The sequence below is a fragment of the Aptenodytes patagonicus genome, chromosome 5 (assembly GCF_965638725.1).
Source record: "Aptenodytes patagonicus chromosome 5, bAptPat1.pri.cur, whole genome shotgun sequence".
In the NCBI taxonomy this organism is placed as follows: domain Eukaryota; kingdom Metazoa; phylum Chordata; class Aves; order Sphenisciformes; family Spheniscidae; genus Aptenodytes; species Aptenodytes patagonicus.
In genome coordinates this window covers 59,347,288-59,363,197 of record NC_134953.1, presented here as the reverse complement: position 1 = coordinate 59,363,197, position 15,910 = coordinate 59,347,288, and the positions used below count along the sequence as shown (strand labels likewise).

The 15,910-nt window shown below is 42.4% G+C and overlaps 1 protein-coding gene across 2 annotated transcripts in view; it reads left to right on the top strand.

Annotated features, from left to right (window-relative positions):
* ROR1 (receptor tyrosine kinase like orphan receptor 1) overlaps positions 1 to 15,910 on the top strand; it is a 185,740-nt gene that overhangs the window by 135,656 nt on the left and 34,174 nt on the right. For both annotated transcript variants that reach the window (XM_076340006.1, XM_076340007.1), the window contains exons 3-4: positions 3,500 to 3,787; positions 5,242 to 5,272. In XM_076340006.1, the coding sequence (XP_076196121.1) occupies positions 3,500 to 3,787; positions 5,242 to 5,272 (319 nt within the window). The remainder of the gene's footprint in view (positions 1 to 3,499; positions 3,788 to 5,241; positions 5,273 to 15,910) is intronic.

Genomic DNA, 15,910 nt, shown 5'->3' with positions numbered 1-15,910 from the left:
ACGGTGTCTTCATCATGTGTGCAAGCAGTGGGTCCATCCCATTTCATCAGCCCTGTTCGCCTCCTGCTGAAAGCACAAAAGGAGGATTTACCCCCATTTTTCTTGGCCTTTGGTCACAGAAGGAAGAGATGTTAATGCTGATGGCACCAGAGAGTGGCTGATGGGGGGTGATCTGGACAGAAACCTGGCTGCAGGTGGAACTATTTTATATGTTCTTTGCATAGTTGTTATTAAATGGAGAGGATGGTGGCAGTAGCTTTGGAGATTCAATGGGCTTTGGTAGGTAAGATTTAGATACAAGTATTAAAATTGGGCTTCTCTTCAGTCCCTCCACGCCGGGCAAGGGCAGCAGTGGATGGCTTTCTTGCATGCCAGGGAAGGAATGCTCATAATTTTGTATGCCTCAGTAAAAAAGGGTTTTTGGAAGCACTGTTAGATCTTCAGCTCATTTTCAGTTACAGAACTGCTTTATCTGTGAGAAACATCTTCTCATGAAGGTTCCAATTGCTTGAAACCTGCCCTGTTTAAATCTCATCTCAGGTGATCTGCTTGATCTGATTTATGATTTGGATGCAAAATTTATGGATTTGAGGACTAAGCTAAGCTGAATTTAGCAGATACATTTTGTTTTAGTGTTTCTGTAGTAGTTCGTGGAGGAAGATGGAGAACACTTAGAGAAGAGTCAGAAGCTCCTGACGCTGAGAGGCTATTTCTGTTTGTACCTATAGAAAAGTTGCATCATAGCTCTTGCATTACAGCCATACTTTTTCACTGACTTACTGTTGTGACTGATACTTCAAAATCCTTCTTCAGCCTTTGGAAACCTACCCTACATCCTTACTCCTTTATTTGCCTCTCCTGTATACGTAGGACCTTTAAAATATTATATTTACTGTGGTGTTTGTCAGCAAGACCATCACTGGACTGAGGCCATTCTGTTCTTTGACTGTGTTATACTGTAGATGTCTGAACCAGTCTTTGAAATGTTACCAGGAATTATATAATGACTGTGGTATAGAAATGTTACGTTGGATAATTAAATGCGGTTATCCAGTTCCATGCTATTAGCGTGATTTTATTAAACCCAGATTGTGGAGAGAACCCAAGAATACATGTGCTGACTTAGATTATGCTTCCCGGTGAGGTTATTAAGATAGCAAGTCAGAAACATTTCTAGTCTTGCAATGAAGCATGCAGAAATGATTCTGGAGAGCTGAAAGGCCAGTCTGACACCCCTGGCGAGAGACATCGAACCCTGTTGTCTGTCTTCACTGAGGGCTGGGATCTCTGCCCTTTTTACCCCATACATAGATTTCCTAAATAAGTAGATCCATGGGAGCATGGGTAAAGGTAGGGTTTTTTTGCACAGTGTCATACCTGCACATTAAAATGCTAGTTGATCAGTGAAAAAAATATGTGTGGGCAGTTCCTTTGTGCTAAATGTTTACCCTAATAGCTCCTCAGGACCAAATGAGAACAGGGACGCATTGTATAAAGTGCTATGCAAATACAGGGTAACAGCTTACATGCTAAACAGATTAAATACAAAGGAAAGAGATATTGATATACTCAAAACATAATGAAGGGAGTAGCTAGTGAAGACATGATTAAAATAAATAATTAGGGAAGTGGATTAGTTGGCTAATTAGTTGGCTAAGCTGGTTTTATACATGCTAGAGATTTTTTTCATACTTTTAGGCAGGCTTGTTGCTAGAGTTAAGAGTAGATGTACCTGAAAATGGTGGAGCATAAGCAGCACAGCACAGGCTTACTTACTGATAGGCTTTTCTTGACCTCCCAGGTTGGCTCTGAGGGCGCAGGAGCAGAGTACAGCCTCTGGATTTCTCATTCCTTGGCCGCCCTGCTGAGACAGCCAGCAGATGATAATGGGGTTTGGCCACTAATGACCACTGTTAGATTTGAACCTGTGACACGGAGATGAAAGCCCGTGTATTCCATTCCCCGTACCCAATCCATCTCGCTCTCTGCTGTTAAAGAATTTAATTAAATGTTTAATACAGTTAACTCGAAATAGTCCTCTTCCTGAACGATGCAGAATGAAATTACACTTGGCAGGAGAAGGCAATGCTCACGAATGGATTAGAAGAGATTAATTTTGCTAAATTTTGATTTAACATTCTCTATCTTAATGAAAGAATTCTTGATCTTCTGCTTGCACCTATCATGAGACCTATTTCAGATTTAAGATAAACTTTAGTACTCTTAGCCTCACTTTAGTACTCACTTTCTCTCACTGAGTGAGAGAAAAAGTCTTCATCTCCTAGATATGATCCTTATTCCTTCACGTATGCAGTTAGTGATTACAAAATCATTGACAACATACTGTCTACACTGCCCTGTGAGTTAGTTGAAAGTGGCTCTGGGATCTTAACTTCTGAGCGATTAATTTCATATATTGCTATATTTTGTGAGTCCTAACATGAGCAGGGGCGGCTCTGCATAGGCAGAGGCATCAAAATGAGCAGCCAGATTTCTGATATGTTGTCCTGGTTTTGGCAGGGATAGACTTAATTTTCTTCCTAGTAGCTGGTACAGTGCTGTGTTTTGGATTTAGTATGGGAATAATGTTGATAACCCACCGATGTTTTAGTTGTTGCTAAGCAGTGCTTACACTAGTCAAGGACTTTTCATCTTCCCATGCTCTACCGAGTGAGAAGGCTGGAGGTGCACAAGAAGCTGGGAGGGGGCACAGCCAGGACAGCTGACCCAAACTGGCCAAAGGGACATTCCATACCATGTGATGTCATGCTCAGTATATAAACTGGGGGAAAGCTGGCCGGGGAGGGGCCGCTGCTCGGGGACTGGCTGGGTATCGGTCAGCGGGTGGTGAGCAATTGCATTGTGCATCACTTCTGGTGGTGGTGGTGGTATTATTATTATTATTATTATTATTATTATTATTATTATTATTATTATTATTATTATATTTCAATTATTAAACTGTCTTTATCTCAACCCACAAGTTTTCTCACTTTTACTCTTCCAATTCTCTCCCCCATCCCACCGGAGGCTGGGGGGGAGTGAGCGAGCGGCTGCATGGTGCTCAGTTGCCAACTGAGGTTAAACCACGACATACGTTTTTCAGGTTTATTGGTTAACAAAAAGGAAAAGTAAAAGAACAAAGAGAAGTAGTGTTACCTGCTTTTTCTGTGTTAAATAAAGGCAAATAGGGTGATGTTGAGAAAGCAGAGAGAATCCATGGGTGTATAAAGGAAGAGAAGTTTTCAAGAAATACAGCATTACTATAGTGCAATGGAAATTCCAAAATTTCTTCCTTTTATTACCGTGCAAAATGATGTGGGACCTATTGCCTGCCCTGAAACATCAATTAACAAGTATTATAGTTTTCTACTAAACCTGATAGCCACTTCCTTTGTTTCCCTTTCAAAGACAAGAATGAGCTTTCTTTAAAATGCCTTCTTCAGGCATTTCCTGAGCTGGAATGCTTTATTCACCCTTTTTTCTTTCAACATAACAGACTACTTCTTGACGCTTGATGAACCTATGAATAACATAACTACCACCCTTGGCCAGACTGCAGAGCTGCACTGTAAAGTCTCTGGCAATCCTCCTCCAACAGTCCGTTGGCTGAAAAATGATGCTCCAGTTGTCCAAGAACCCCGGAGGATCTCCTTCCGTGCCACAAGCTATGGGTCTCGACTGCGAATAAGGAACCTTGACACTACAGATACTGGCTACTTCCAGTGCGTTGCAACTAACGGCAGAAAGACTGTTTCTACAACTGGTGTGCTGTTTGTAAAATTTGGTAAGTTTTCTGCTTTTAAAGTGTTCAAACTGTTACTTAGAAAAACAACTGTGGAGAAAGGTGTGTTTATCCACTGAAAATGAATGCACTGATGTAGTGGTATCAGCCTGTCTAATTTAGCCTATTTCTGGGAGCATCTCTGGGATGGCAGCTTACCCTCTCTGCCTGTTTGCTCTTTGCTCAGTTGAGATGCCCGTGTTGCCAGCTGTAACGGTGGCTTTTACTTTCAGCAGGACTGAAACACAGGGGTCACTAAACAGCAATGTTCATTGATATGCTACCTGAGCGGATTCAGACCAGACGAGAAAAAATATTTTATTCTCAAGTGCCTGAGTGACCTCCTTTGTCTCTAGTAAGTGAGAAATTTCAGCTTGCAGTATAGATTGGAGGCATGTTAGTGATACATATATACCTGTCAGGTAAAATGAGCACTTTTTCTTCAAAGTTTATATTGAGATAATTGCCTTCAAAGCTGATCTTACGACTGAGAAGATTCCAAACAAGAAACAGGTTTTGTGTGTCTTCTCCTCCACCTCCACATTTCAGAGGGAAATAATTCACTGAGATGAAGATGTTTGCACAGAGTCCTAGTTAATCCTCTTAGGAACTGGACAAATAACACACAATGAATGATATATGTGATGAGTTTCATAGTCTTTTTTCATAAATCTCCCACATTTTCTAAATTCTAATAAGAAATTAATCATTAGATGTTCTCTGATAAGGCAGTTGTCCTTTAGCTTGTATCTGAAATGTAGAAGATTTTTATCTGAGCAATGATACTTTTATAGGCGCTCCTGTAGAAAATAGTGAGTATTTTTCTTTTTTCTGACTGGAGCAATATTAAATCTCACGATTCGATTTCTGGAGCAAATACTCATTAGTATGAACGTCCCTGAAATCTGCTGCAGTCGACTCGTCAGTCTGCACTGTGCCGAAGAACATGCACTCCAGCCCGCTCAGTCCTTCCAGTAGCTGCCAAAATACAAGCACCGAGGGTGGTAACAACGAAACCTTCTCAGCCGGAGCCCACTGAGGTCAGAGCAAATTTGATCAATGCATCTGAATCCGGCCTAGGATGAATTCCCTGATAAATGATGAAGATTGATAGGGGAAATGATGCTGTTTTCTCCCACTTACAGTTACAACATGCTTTTCTACAAGCCTGCTGTGGTTCGCTGTAACCTTTTCTGTGATGGCCCGAGACACAGTTGAATTGCAGATGAGTGCCTCACCTGTTTATTGTCCTCATCCAGGGCATTTTGCAGACAGTCATTGCTGCAAGATACAGTCTTGTCTTTGATACTGAGAAACTGCGACTCGTCTGTTAAACTACGTAAACCACATCCAACATGATAGACTGTTACTTTTATCTTTTAAAAGGTTTTCAAAAGCTTCCTGCTTGCTACCTAGCCATAACTCATCACACTGTTTTTCTTCTGTCACTTTTCCAGGTCCCCCGCCAACAGCAAGTCCAGGATCATCGTAAGTTTTTTCATGTCTGTTATGTCGATTCATTAATCTTGCATTTCAGCAGTCAGAAGTTCATTTTTCATTTTGTGTGACAGGACCACTTTTACATTCCACTTTAAGTCAGATAATATGGTAATTTATTATAACTGAATTATCTGTCTCATAGATATATTTTCATGTTATCATGTCAACTCCTATTTCTTACCCTAGACTTCTTAATTTCCAATATTATTACCTTTAGATCCTCTGGTGCCTTCAGTCTTTGAACTGATTTCAGTGTACCTACAGGTATGAGTAGAACCTGATCTTCATACATGTCAGGCCCAATCCGAAAAATATTTATCACTACAAGTAGATTTTACTACCTAGGGGCTTCTTACTGATTTTAAGGGTCGTAAACTGTATCTGTATCTATCTGTACCTGTATTAGTAAACTGTCTTAAAACTGAGTTTTTAAAGATTGAGTACGTGGGTGGGAGTAGTGGCTGTTTTTACAACAGCTCTCTGTGTCCTGGAGCTCAGGTTTGGTTCCTGCTGCTGACTCCATGCTGCTGGGTCTGAGCAGTTGCCACATTGTTGTTTAGTTTCGCGATACATGATCAAACTTGCTCAACTTTTGTAGTCCCTTATTGTTTTCAAGTGTGATCTTCAACTGTTCTGAAGTTTGAAATTAATTTTGTGATAGAGTGTCCAGCTTACTCACATCTTACATGCATGGAACAATACTGAAAACTCGCTTCTCCTGGTGAGGGAAGCTGCACCATTAGAAGAGAAATACAGTACCAACTAAACATAAAATGAAACTATTAATATGATTACAAGGGGTGCAAAAGCTTGGGGATGCGAATGTTCCTGACTGTCCTTATAGAAGATCGTTCACAAAGTATTGCAGAGGGTATAAATTAGGGGAAGCATCTGACCACAGAAGGACATGCTAGGATGCCCTCTAATGGAACATCATAAAATGTGGTTTTGTCTTCTGTTTTGAAGGTACCTGACCTGAAGTTACTGAGTTTGTTTTGGAAGGGGAGCTCTTTGCTTGGACTTAGGCTCCATTTTGTGATTGCGATGTTCTGGGGAGGAAAGCTTCATGGTACTGTGGGAAGTGGGGGCTGTTGTGCTTTTTAGCAGTTCGGAGACTTAATTAATGAGTTGAGATGTGTATGTTGTGTCTGCTTCCACCTAGTTTGGGGTTTCTGAAATTTGTAAGGTTAAGCAACACATCCTTGGTGGTCAGAAACCCACAGGAGAGCAGTGTGAGCACAGAAAGCAGAGAGCTGTGCTGGAATTTCACTGTCTAGGTCACTCAGGATTGCCTCACTTTTTAAAAACAAAATAGATTTTGGAACCTTTTTCCTATTTTTCTTTCTGGCATGGTTTTGGGGTTTTTTTGTCCCCCCTGCAAAAAAAAGACCACAACTTAACTAGCTAAAAGCCTCACCCAGTTACGGAGAAATTACAGCAAATGGTCCCTCTAATTCAGTGAGTGTTGGGCTGAGCTCTAAGGCAATGTCTACACAGTATCATCCAGACCATGAGGAAAAAACAAACTAGTGTCATGAGTGCTAGTTTGGAGACTAGGAGTATTACACTCCGCCTGAGCTAAGCACCCTTCTAGCTTGACATGGCCCTGTCTTATTCTGCGTGCAAAGCCCATATATCCAGGGAACAAACAGTCACTGTTTTCTGTATGCACCATATCAAACATTAAATTGGCTTTAAAGTGACTTAATCCAAGATTTTAATTTTGTTTTCAGCATTCGCTGCCCATTGGTATACAGGTGTACAAAGAATGTGAAAACGTGAAAAAAAAGTGAGACGTCCTCTTTAATAGTTGACTTTATAATTGTGCCTTATAATTTTGTAACCAAAAAAGATATTTAATCATACTTCATTACCCTGGGAGGTTGTGGGCTCTGTCTAGTAAGAGGTCACATTGTACTAAACATTGGAGAGAAACATATCCAGAGAAATGTGCAGAGGGATCTCCGTTTTACTGAATGGAGAACGTTAACGTTCCTGTAGAAGCTAACCAGATTTAATCTATGGAATAAGAGAATCAGGAAGGAGCCTATGACAAAGAAATTATAAACTTGGAACTCATACTAAATGAGAGTAAAAAAAAGGTCAGTGTATGTCGTCTTGAACCTAGTTCATATCTGCTGCCAGTGGCATGAGTGCAAGAGCCTTACGGATAGCAGCAGCGGGTTAGGTCCAGCTATGTGAAGCAAAATTGCAAAGAGAAATTGCATGTTGTGGAATGCAGGAGGGAAATTGCCTCAAAATCTATTCCTTGCTGTTTGCTGTTCTTTCCATGCAAACAATATCTTAAGTATTGTATAGCCTACTCATGCATAGCCTTCTCCCTGTACAAGTTGGCAAACAAATTCGTAGCTATGAAATTAATGAAAATTTGGTGGAAGTGCCTGTGGTAAGAGTGAGCCCAGGTAAGTGTCACAAAAAAGCATTTGAAGGACTACTGGCTAAAGGCAGCAGTACTCTTCAGCACAGGGGAACATAGCATTTTGTACAGCTCTGCTAAATTTTCTTGCCTGAAAAACAAATTTATTTAAGTTGTTCTAGAGATTAAAACATAATTTTTCTGGTATTTTGATTGCAAATTTCTTCAAATATGAAGAGAAGTTGGAGCTTGCTCCCTGTGAGACCCTTTGAATGCATCAGCCCTCAGACTATTATGTTTTTCATAGTCTTGATGCCATTTTTGGACTCCGCATTGCTATTAGATGAGCAATAAATATAGTAACGAGAAATACCTGCTTTTATCTGTGAAAACCAACCCCATCTATGCCAGCCTCAATATTCAAGTTCCAGGGTGATAGATGTACTACATGGTCGACCTCCCTCCCCATTGTTTAAGACTCATGGAAGTCCTATGGGGAAACATGTTCTTCAAGGAATAGTCCTGGAAGCTGGGTCAGAAAATATCTTCCTGCCATTTTCTCAAAAGTTAAGGTCCTGGTGCTTTGGCTAAACTGGCTGTGGGTCTGTGGTTCAGCTGATTTCAGTTCCCCAAAATACATTCATGGGAACCTACGTCTCTTCGCCTGCTGTGCAGGCTGACGGCTGGTGTTGCTCTGAGCAAATGGACACTTACCATACATCATCATAAGGACATATCATATTATTTTACAGTGGTGAAATGAAGGCTAAATATGGAAAGCACTTTGAAGGATGTTGTGGAAATGAAAACTCATGCTTGGGTAGTGTTTGTGCCTTATCAGCATGACTTTCTTCTCCTATGATAAAGCAATGAACAAAATCGATGGCAAGTAGCAGCCTTGCTCAGTGGGCGTGCTTTTCCCATGTTGTCGTTATCAATCTACCATGAGTGGAATGTTCTGTTCATTTAAGGATTTAATTTGAGGATCATGTTTTTAAAAAAATCCATATGCTCAGCACTTTTTCTTTGCATAATTTATAGGTGCAGAGTTCTGCACTGATGTGATGGCAGAAAAATAGATGGGCCAACTGTAGCTTAAAAATAAAAAGGTTAAACGGACGACTTCTGTAAAAGAAGACAGGCAATGCTAGATAACATAATAATTCACCTCTGTGTTATATCCTTAGTCTTTCTGCTTTCCTTAAGCACTGTTATAGTTAGACAGAGCCAAATGTCTGATTTGCAAATCAGTCTGAAGTGAATGAAAGAAACTCCAGCAGAAACGTACCACTGCAGTCCATAAGGAAATCCAGAACCCAAGGTATTGCTGCAGTGTAAAGCACTGGCTGACCTGAACGTCCTTCCTTTAACTCTCGTGTTTGGCAAAGGTCAGCTTTAAAGCCCTTATCTGCGAGGCCGTGGAGTTACATTCCATTAATGTGCTCTGCTGCTCTGTGTTTCTGACATAGCTTGAAGAAGCTTCTTTTGTTTAAAAAAAAAAACAACCCACGTTCCTGCTTTATAAATAAATCATTATTTTATCTTTCATTTTGCCGGAAGGCGCTACAGATACAGTGCCAGCTACAAGCAGCTCAGTGAGCTGTGGGGACAGTGCCAACGCCTCTGTCCTGCAGTCCAGATGTGTGCCCAGGAGCTGGGTGGCCACGCCGGCTCCGGCTCTCGGACTACTGGAATAGTTTCCATAAAGTGAATGGTGTCAAGGGCACCTCCACAACAGGCTGGAGTCTGGGGGGGGCATCTTCTGTGAGATAAGTCAGGTCCTGCTGGCTCTTGGTGTAAAAGGCCACCATCAGCTAATTTAGCCCTTTTATCCATGGAATTTATGAATGCAAACTCAAATTTAATTAATTGAATAATTTGAGGAAGATCAAAGGGAACATTTTGCTAGTTAACTATTTTCCAGCATGTGTCGGTGTATACTTGTGCGTTGCATATTTCTGTGTGCATATATATATTGTACACACATGTATGTTCATGGCTGTAGCCATCACTTCTAAAAATTTCCGGAAAGGCCATAACTTTAACATTATTTTTGAAGTTCCCATGCTTCACATCACTTTGAAACTCACTTTTTATCTGTCATCCATGGCAAGGTTTGGTCCTTTAAGGACATAGAAGTGTGTATCTTAACCTCAGGTCTCCCTGGTTGCTACAGAGATCGAAATCAGAAAGGGCTGAGGTCAGAGCACAGCAGATTGCAGGAGATGAGAGAATTTAATATAACAATAGAGATACTTTGGCCTGGAAAATGGTTGTGTGCCCAGTCCTCTCCATTATTATTATTGTCCTTTTTTCCTCATTCTGTATTGTTTCCACTACCTGGAGCAATGGCTCTATGCTGGCCCTGAACTTCACCCGGTCCAGGAGAAATCCTAGGCACAAATCACTGAAATCAGAGGAGATGGAGCACACTTGCACTCTGTTCGAGAACTGCCACAAGAGCTATAGTGGGAAAGAAAACAAAAACGCTCTTTCACATGGTCCAGCCTAAAAATGAGCTAGACAAACCCTGCTGGAGTGTAGTCCAGTGGGAAGAGTTCAGGAAAATGCTCTGTATATTCTGTGTCGGAAAACCACCCACAATTTATTTTGTTGTGAGCGTGTTTCAAAAAGGCTTAACCTGCAGGTGAAATAGTTCACTCAACAACAGAGACTTTTGACTTTATTACAGTTGAAACATTGGAAGAACAGCGTGGCACCTCTTGGAAGTATTCTGTAAGTTCGCAAGACACGGTGTTTTAGGTTTTAGAGGAGAAAAATTATTAGCACATCAATATTACTGCTCTTGGATGTACAGTGGTTACAGTGCAGCAGAGAGACAATGGCATGAATGTAAATCAGACTGGATGTGTATACCACGGACTGGCACCTCCTGAGTAGAGTATATATAGTCCTTGTGTCAGTATTGCTCTTGAACAGTCCTTTTATTCTTAACGGAGCCTTTTCTTTCTATATATATATATATAACCTAAATAAGGTATTGTTTTGTTCTTTATTTAACCACTGGGAATGAGGAGAGGAGAGGAGAGGAGGAAAAGAGGAGAGGAAAGGGCTGTAATTTTAAGGGGCATTTGATTCATAAAATCAAATGGGGTTTGTGATTCCCAGAAATAGCTTGCAAGGCTTGTGAAACCACAAACCCCACAGGATTCTCCCATCCTCTTTTTCAGTGATTAAGTTGTTTTTTTTTTTTTTTAGTTAAACACATCTGGGTTTTTTAGTAAAACAGATCTTTTATACAGTGGCTCTGTGTGGCTGGATGTCAGCATGGTCCTTCAACGAGAAAACACATAACCACTGGCCAGCATCCAGGTGAGACTTGGCCAACTGTGTATTTGATTGTGGACTTCAAAGAGTAACAGAGAGACTTTCCCCTTTTGGCCATAAGCTATGCTTTATAGAAGAAAAAATGCCAATAAAGAGGCAAGAGTAGATTCACTGGAGAGCCACTCCAGCAGCATCCTGAGACCGACCTCCCTGCTGCTGCTCGCAGCCAGCCCCCCGCACCCCAGGGCTCCTGCACCCGGGCTGGGCACCAAGCTTGACCCCCAGGATCTTGGTGAAAGAGGTGTATTGATTTCAAGTCCTGTAACATGTTTTGTGGCTGTCACAGAAACTACCTTTGTGTTGCTTAGTGACGGTGGAAATTTTGAATGAGGACTGAAGGCAAGTCCCATGAGTTTTGGTGCGGGATCTTTTATAGCCCCACTGTGTGTTGGTGCAACAGCTTGTACATACGGCATATAGGATCTGAGACGCAAACTTGAAGTGGGATATTCTATGTGGAGGCCAATATAAATACATTTGTGCAAAAAAATCACGCGGTATGAAGATGAAGTCTGAGTGGCTGATGCTGACAGAAACCATGTTACGTTCTGTTGCATTACTTCATTTGAGTGAAAGTAATACTCCCTTAGTTTTGCCAGGGTCTGAGAGTCAGATTATCTGCTGTGAGCATGCCAGTCGTGGAAATGGAATGTTTCTAGGGAGAGCTGGACTTGTCCTCTTCACTGGGTCTTTGGTCTGGTGCGTGCTTATCTGCTATGCCACTGTCTTGCCTTTTCCCTTGTTCTGATTATTCTGCTGCGATTTTCTTTGTGACATTCCTGTAGCATCACAGGCAGTAAGGTGGCTGCTGAGGCACCAGGGTGTATGGATTAGGAGAGGGCATGCTCTTGGACTTTCCTGAGCAAGCAAAAATAAATTAAAACCTCTGGGTAAATGTAGTACAGGGTTTAGGAAGCCATACTTGTGTCTTGTATTAAATGAATTGGCTACAGGCAGCATTCTAGTGCATTTTATCTACCTCAGGGTACTTACGTAGCTAAATATACACATTATCTGAGAATCCCAGGATCCTTTGCCTCTTTGCCTCCTCTTATCTCCCAGACCACATACGGGAAACTGAGCCAGAGTAAGATTAAAGGTGTGTTTCAGTTGCCTTAACTGCAGCTGTTTGTGCTACTTCAGATGCAGCTGAAGTCACACTGGTCACCTTGTCTGGGTTTGACACCCTGGGCTGATTTGCCCGAGCTATTGCATGTGTAGCCTGTAACGAAATAGAGCATTGAGCTCTGTCTCTGGAGGCACAGAGCAAAACCTGTGCCACTGGATTATTGTTCTTGTCTGCTACGGCTGTGCATCATCCACTGGTTTTCATGTGAGCAATGCTGCAAAAATCCGAGTTCTTTGCCACAGAGCTCTTACCCCAGCTCTTACTAATGAATTGGGTTAAACTGTGTTTTGTGATGCTGTGGTAAGTCTACAAAAAAGAAACTGGCCTGTACTTTGGAGCAAGATTGACCTTAGAAAGTGCTTTTCACTTTTGAAAGGGTATCTGATAAATATTTTTACAAATTTTAGCTGAAGTGTTCCACCCTTATCTGCCTGTAGTGCAAACAGAAAGCCCTTCTGTCTTCAGGTGGCATGAAGGAAAGGTATGACACAATATGGAGACGTAGTTGTTATTATCTGAAAACAAATTAATTACACTGATGTCAATATTTTTTTAAGTGGGGAGGGAAAAGTGAGTAAAGTACATTATGACTTGGACATCGGGAGCCAGAGTTCCCTAATGCATTTTTATAATACAAGGGAAAAGACAATGTGCTATTAAGAACTGGGTTTGTTTTCATTCTGCACAGGATCACCCATAGCAACTACATATGCAAATAAATGTTTGGTATAGAAATGGCCTTTGTGGAATGCTACAGGCAGTAGTTGAAGAGTATTTGGGCTTTTATTTCTACAAGGCTTTAATATGACCCAGTTGCATAGTCAGTAACCCCTGATGTTGCACGCAGGATTTGTAGCAAGACCCCAGGAGACTGAGGGAGTTGAAAACTTGACCCCAGTGTTTTGTTCCCCTCGTCCTGAAGCCAACTTGTCTGCTTATGAATGGCACTGTTGCCTGCTCACCACATCTTTTTCAAGTGCAAGTCTACACAGGCAGCTTAGTGCAGCATCCTGCTACACCCAGCTCACTTCAGCAGCTGCTCTGTGGTACCTAAGGACAGGAACACAGGCACTGCTATTTCATTTCTTGGCAAAATCAGTTCTCAGCTCTGCATGGTGGCCTTCCTCAAGAAGTGGTAACACAGATCCTTGTGCTAATTCCCACTGTGCATCCAAACAGAGAAAGTACATAAGGTGAAAGAGTTTCTTGACGTGCTCGCAGAGGTCAGAAGGAGGCAGGCAGTGTGGATTGTGCATGTATTACAACCCACGGTGGAAGTGAAGATGAAAAGATGAAATTGCTTTTACTTAGAATCATAGAATCATTTAGGTTGGAAAAGACCTTTAAGATCAAGTCCAACCATTAACTTAGCACTGCCAAGTCCACCACTAAACCATGTCCCTACATCTACATGTCTTTTAAATATCTCCAGGGATGGTAACTGAACCACTTCCCTGGGCAGCCTGTTCCAATGCTTGGCAACCCTTTCGGTGAAGAAATTTTTCCTCACGTCCAATCTAAACCTCCCCTGGCGCAACTTGAGGCCATTTCCTCTTGTCCTATTGCTTGGTACTTGGGAGAAGAGACCGACACCCACCTCACTACAACCTCCTTTCAGGTAGTTGTAGAGAGCGATGAGGTCTCCCCTCAGCCTCCTTTTCTCCAGGCTAAACAACCCCAGTTCCCTCAGCTGCTCCTCATAAGACTTGTTCTCCAGACCCTTCACCAGCTTCGTTGCCCTTCTCTGGACGTGCTCCAGCACCTCAACATCCTTCTTGTAGTGAGGGGCCCAAAACTGAACACAGTATTCGAGGTGCGGCCTCACCAGTGCCGAGTACAGGGGCACGATCACTTCCCTACTCCTGCTGGCCACACTATTTCTGATACAGGCCAGGATGCCATTGGCCGCCTTGGCCGCCTGGGCACACTGCCGGCTCATGTTCAGCCGGCTGTCAACCAGCACCCCCAGGTCCTTTTCCGCCAGGCAGCTTTCCAGCCACTCTTCCCCAAGCCTGTAGCGTTGCATGGGGTTGTTGTGGCCGAAGTGCAGGACCTGGCACTTGGCCTTGTTGAATCTCATACAGTTGGCCTCGGCCCATCGATCCAGCCTGTCCAGGTCCCTCTGCAGAGCCTTCCTACCCTCGAGCAGATCAACACTCCCGCCCAACTTGGTGTCGTCTGCAAACTTACTGAGGGTGCACTCGATCCCCTCATCCAGATCATTGATAAAGATCTTGAACAAGACCGGCCCCAAAACTAGCCCTGGGGAACACTGCTCGTGACCGGCCGCCAACTGGATTTAACTCCATTCACCACATCTCTTTGGGCCCCGCCATCCAACCAGTTTTTGACCCAGCGAAGAGTACACCCGTCCAAGCCATGAGCAGCCAGTTTCTCCAGGAGAATGCTGTGGGAAATGGTGTCAAAGGCTTTACTACAGACTAGGTAGACAACATCCACAGCCTTTCCCTCATCCACTAAGTGGATGTCATAGATATCACGTTGTCATAGAAGGAGATCACGTTAGTCAAGTAGAACCTGCCTCTCATGAACCCATGCTGACTGGGCCTGATCACCTGGTTGTCCTGTACGTGCCATGTAATGGCACTCAAGATGAACCGCTCCATAACCTTCCCCGGCACCGAGGTCAGATTGACAGGCCTGTAGCTCCCCAGATTGTCCTTTCAGCCCTTCTTGTAGATGGGCATCACATTTGCTGACTTCCAGTCAACTGGGACCTCCCCGGTTAGCCAGGACTGCTGATAAATGATTGAAAGCGGCTTGCTTCCTACTTGCTTAGGAATTGCTCAGCTTTCAGCATTTTGGAAATACTGGATCAGGTCTTGTGCCTTTTTATATTTAGCTGCTTTTTAGCATGTTAGTTTAGCCTTGCTGCATTAGTCCTGTTGCACTGAGCTTGTTAGACCATGTTTGATAAAGGCTGAGGATAACACTGAAAGGTGAATTTACGCTGTCTTTATAAACTAGGCTCAGATACCTTATTATCATTTTTTAACACTGTGGATCTAGGAACATTTCAAATCCCATGCAGGAACCTGGGGGGCTGACACATGAAGTGCGGGCAGAGGATAGATTTTTTTTTCTCTAATTGGTGATCTCAATTGTCAGTGATTATACAAACACTTAAAGAAATCCTGTAATTATATAATTTGACCCTGAGTTACAGACTGTGTGTGTATTTTCCTGATTTGTTTAAAAAGGAGCAAAGTGAGGATCATTTTGAAGTTTCTTCTGTTTGGCAACAGAAAGGAAAAAAAAAAAATCAAGAAAGGCTGAAAAGTTGCATTACTTACCCTGATCATCTCCTGCAGCCTTCAGGGTATTGTGTTTATGGAGATATTCTTTAACTGTTGCAAAAAAAAAAAGATGATTACGCACAGTTGGCAATCTGTGTCTGACTAATAATAAACTGAGTCTTGTGAGTTAAACCAAATAGCCAGGCCCGCCAAGTATTGTTCCTATTAATGCTATATATTCTTAATGTCACACAGAGGCCTTTGTCCCACTGAACTCCCTGGCAGACGTTGTCTGGGTAGGAGTTCAATCCACCCCAGGACAGAGAACCCGTGCTACTAAGCTCCACGTTAAGGCTGCAGCTAAGACTGGTTGGAAAAAAGTATTGGATTTGATTAAAAATATTGACCCTTCAGTGTTTGGTTTTATTCCATGTTGAAATGAAGCTGAGACCATTAGGCATTTTTCTCAGAAAATAAATGTTGCAAAGCCCCTAGCCCAGCATATACTCACTTGA